General features: G+C 40.9%; 1 protein-coding gene across 1 annotated transcript in view; it reads left to right on the top strand.

Moving 5' to 3' along the window:
- The window catches only part of LOC309505864 (solute carrier family 12 member 9), a 25,109-nt gene that overhangs the window by 2,495 nt on the left and 17,614 nt on the right, over nucleotides 1-5,000 (top strand). The window contains 3 exon segments of the mRNA XM_082179327.1: nucleotides 2,067-2,201; nucleotides 2,414-2,551; nucleotides 3,499-3,804. Of these exon segments, the coding sequence (XP_082035453.1) occupies nucleotides 2,067-2,201; nucleotides 2,414-2,551; nucleotides 3,499-3,804 (579 nt within the window).

Raw genomic sequence — 5,000 nt, forward strand, 5'->3', positions numbered from 1 at the left:
TGTCTATCTATCTGTCTATCTATCTGTCTTATCTGTTTATCTGTCTATCTATATATCTGTCTATCTGTCTATCTATCTATCTATCTATCTGTCTATCTGTCTATCTATCTATCTGTCTATCTGTCTGTCTATCTATTTATCTATCTGTCTGTCTGTCTCTCTCTGTTTCTATATCTGTCTATCTGTCTGTCTGTGTCTATCTATCTATCTGTATGGCTGTATGTCTGTCTGTCTCTCTGTCTGTCTATCTCTGTTTCTATATCTGTCTGTTTGTCTATCTGTCTATCTATCTATCTATCTTTCTGTCTTGTCTGTCTATCCGTCTATCTATCTATCTATCTATCTGTCTGTCTATGTCTATCTATCTGTCTATATATGTCTATCTATCTGTCTGTCTATCTATCTGTCTATCTATCTGTCTATCTATCTGTCTGTCTATCTGTCTATCTATCTATCTTCCTATCTATCTATCTATCTATCTGTCTATCTATCTGTCTATCTATGTCTATCTATCTGTCTGTCTATCTAGTGCGTAGAGGAGTGTGCGTAGAGGAGAGTGCGTAGAGGAGAGTGCGTAGAGGAGTGTGCGTAGAGGAGAGTGCGTAGAGGAGAGTGCGTAGAGGAGAGTGCGTAGAGGAGAGTGCGTAGAGGAGTGTGCGTAGAGGAGTGTGCGTAGAGGAGAGTGCGTAGAGGAGAGTGCGTAGAGGAGAGTGCGTAGAGGAGAGTGCGTAGAGGAGAGTGCGTAGAGGAGAGTGCGTAGAGGAGAGTGCGTAGAGGAGAGTGCGTAGAGGAGTGTGCGTAGAGGAGAGTGCGTAGAGGAGAGTGCGTAGAGGAGTGTGCGTAGAGGAGAGTGCGTAGAGGAAGTCTCTGTCTCACTCGAGGTTCATCTGTGATTGTCTCACACTGACGGTTATTGTGGTCGAGAACAGTGTGAGTCTGACTGACATCTGCAGCTCGTGTTTATGATCATATTCACATGGGGAAATAAACAATAAAACTGTACGATTGCCTGAAACAAAACTTTCTCTCTCCAGCCGGCCAATCAGATCAGAAGGTGCTTTAGTTACTATTTGTAATATTTTCAATAAACAGTTATTTTAATATTTTGGAAATTTTAGTATTTTTATATGCTTTTTGTCAATTTGATTAGTTTACATATATATATATTCCCCTCAGGTTTAGTCAGTAGTCTGAGAAGCCGTTGAACTCACGCTCTGCTGTTTGAGAAACTTATGAATATGATATATATATATATATATGTGTGTGTGTATGACGGGAGCTTTAGCACAGGGTTTACTGTCACTGATATCTCCAATGAGTATTTATGAATATTTAGTGTGTGTGTGTGTGTGTGTGTGTGTGTGTGTACAGTAGATTGTGTGTTTTGTGATCAGTGTGTCATCAGGGTTAGTTTCCCTTTCTTTAGCTGTGGTTAGTCCGGTTATCTCAATCACATGACACACACACACACACACACACACATACACACACACACCCACACACACACATACACACATACACACAGCACACACAGCACACACAACACACACACACACACACACACACACACACACACACACACACCCGGAGATCATCCACACACATGATTCATCCACAGAGGTTTAGTTTTTAATTTTCCTTGTTTCTTTTGTGTTTTCTGCACACTAGCACTCAGTGAAGCTGCTGCGGTAAGAGCTGATGCTGTCAGTGTGTGTTAATGTGTTGCTTTAATGGTTGTCTAAAACCTAAACCTGCGAACTCGTGATTTACTCTGAACTGGTGATCAGGAGCGATTGGCATCATTAAACACGTGTTCTCCTGTGTCGGCGGAGGGTTACAGGATTACTAACCCTAACCTTAAACCTAACCCTAACCTTAACCGTAACCCTAACCCTAACCCTAACCCTAACCTAACCCTTACAGGCGACTCAGAGGCCCTGGGGTCTTGGACCCTCTCATGAACTCTACATTTGTTTTTATTTTTTTCAAAAACGATTTCCAGGTCAAAATGGAATTCCAAAATGTGTGTGTGTGTGTGTGTGTGTGTGTGTGTGTGTGTGTTGCAGGTTTCGTTGTGGGTCAGTGTGGCCTGTATCAGACGATAGCTATGCTTCTGGTGGCGTATTTCATCATCAGCATGACGGTCCTGTCGGTGTGTGCGATCTCAACCAATGGAGCGCTGGACGCCGGAGGAGCGTACTGTATCCTCACACTCAAACGTGTGTGTGTGTGTGTGTGTGTGTCTGCAGATCTACTCCTGTTTCTCTTTTCCTTAGCTACGATGTGTTTGTGTTTCTGCGTGTGTGTGTGTGCCTGCGTGTGCGTGCGTGTGTGCGTCTGCGTGTGTGTGTGTGCCTGCGTGTGTGTGTGTGTGTGTGTGTGTGTCTGTGTGTGTGTGTGTGTGCGTGTGCAGATATGATCAGTCGTGCTCTGGGTCCGGAGTTTGGCGGCAGCATCGGGATCATGTTCTTCCTGGCTAACGTGTGCGGCAGCGCCCTCTATGTGCTGGGGCTGGTGGAGGCCATGCTCACCACCTTCGGAGTTCCTGAAGGTATCCCCAGCTTCTCCACAATGCATTATTAATCTCTTCGGATAAAAGTGTGTGTCATATGTGAATAAAGTGAGGGAAAACTGCGAACGCTTCCAGATGTGTGTGTGTTCATGCAGAAGAACTCAACACTGCTGAGCTATTTATTTACTGTCATAGTATTGATTCATATTTTAAATTAATTTTTAAATATTTCTATATTCCCTCATTTATTTATGTACTGTTATATTATTTAGCATTTATTTTTATTTTTTGAGTTTTTATTTTTATTTTTATGGTAAGTTTTTAGAAATTTTGTTAGTTTATTTAATTTTTTTTTTAGATTCCTTTCAATGCGACTGCTATTAATGGCTTACAAATAAATACAAATATCTTTACTTCAATAAAAAAAAAAATATATATATATTTTTTTAATTACTTTTAATATTATAATTTTTTTATTTCAAGCATCAATAGTTATTAATGGCTAATAATAAAAATCTTTATGTAAATAAAAATAATACTTATTTTATGTATTTTTTTAATCATTATTATTTATTTTCAGCATCATTGGTCATTAATGGCTAATAAAAAATACAAATATATTTTATTTAAATAAAAAAATACATTATTTATTTAATGAATTTAATGAATTTATTTCCATTATTAATTTTTATTAATAGCTAAAAAAATTATATTTTTTTAAATAAAAGTAAAAATGTGTATTTATGTATTTATTTCCAGCATCAATGGCTATTATTGGCTAATAAAAAGTTGTTTTATTTAAATTATTTATTTATTTATTTATTTCCTTCATCAATGGTTTTTAATGGCTAATAAATAATAAAATCTTTATTTAAATAAAATGTTAATTTATTGATTCCCAGCATCAATGGCTCTGAACAGTTTCATGATGAGTAATATATGTGTGTGTGTGTGTGTGTGTGTGTGTGTGTGTGTGTGTGTGTCAGAGGGCTCGTCTCTGGCCGTGTCGCGGTACGCTGTGTTGCCGGGCGGATACTGGTGGTCTCTTCTGTACGGCACCGTGATTCTGCTGGTGTGTTTGCTGGTGTGTCTCATCGGAGCGCACATCTACGCCAAGGCCACCTTCATCATCTTCATCGTCGTCATGGTGGTTCTGGGGACCATCTTCGTCAGCTTCTTCGCCGTGCCGTTCCGGAACGTCCTGCTCCCCGGACACACCAACACCTCAGTCGGGCCGACCAGCGCCAACTTCACCGGCTTCAAGCTCGACACGCTCATGGGAAACGTGCAAGGTGTGAGTGAACTCAAGAGGGACCTTCATTAGTCAGACACACTCATGAGTGTGTGTGAACTCAAGTCAGGTCCAGTCACTTTCATCAGAGCAGCTTTACAGTGATAATAGGAGATTACAGTAACAGAGAGTGTTTAGGCTTTACAGCAGCTCTAGAATAAAGTTATTGTCCAGATAAAGTTAGTTTTGATTGATTCACTTCCGTTGTAAAGATCATTAGTTATTAACATAGGGGCCACTAACATACACCATTCTAACAGAGAATTGATTGGATGGTTGTGGTTTGCTATCGGCTGATCTCATGTGAGTGACAGGTTGTCCTGCCCACATCAGACGTGAGTGACAGGTTGCCCCGCCCACATCAGACGTGAGTGACAGGTTGCCCCGCCCACATCAGACGTGAGTGACAGGTTGCCCCGCCCACATCAGACGTGAGTGACAGGTTGCCCCACCCACATCTAGAGATGCACCGATTGATCGGCTGGTGACCGGAATTGGCCGATTTTCACGTGATCGGCCGTGACCGGCGACCGGCCGGTCAGTCTGACAAATACCGATTTTATGCCGGTCAAATGCACTCGGGCGCCGCATGATTAACATCGCGCAACATCAGCATCACACGTGCACACGGAACACACATGTAGGAAACCTCGTGAATTACGTCCGTTCAGACCGCAAGCGCATATTTTTTTTCGGCGTGCATGTTAATCACAACGGGAGCAGGAGCAGCGCGTGAGCGTCAAGCAGGAGCGTCGCGAGCAGTGAAGCGTGTGTTTCGGCGCTGAGTCTATCTGCTGCACTGCTCACGCTCAATTAAAGGGAAAGCACACTTTTGATGGACAAAATAGCCTAAATAGGGTTTCACAAAAAAGTGCCCAAAATGCACAGAATGTGCGTGTTTTAACAAGAACTGGAGTAGGCTATGTCAGAAAAGAAAACGAAGACTAATATTTATAGAAAATTTACCCATTTAAACTTGTTTTATTATTCAGTTTGTACAAGTGATTGCAATAGGCCTGTGTGTGTGTGCTTTGAGAAATATCTTTATACTGCAAGGCTATATTTAATTTAGTTTTTATTTATATATTATTTTATTGCCATTCCCTGTTTCCACACAGATGTTTAGTTTGCTAAATACATATATATAAAAAATGATTGGGTATTGAATGTGAAAAGGAAATGGTTCTTCCATAACAC

The sequence above is a fragment of the Leuciscus leuciscus genome, assembly GCF_965113295.1.
Source record: "Leuciscus leuciscus genome assembly, chromosome: 9".
NCBI lineage: Eukaryota > Metazoa > Chordata > Actinopteri > Cypriniformes > Leuciscidae > Leuciscus > Leuciscus leuciscus.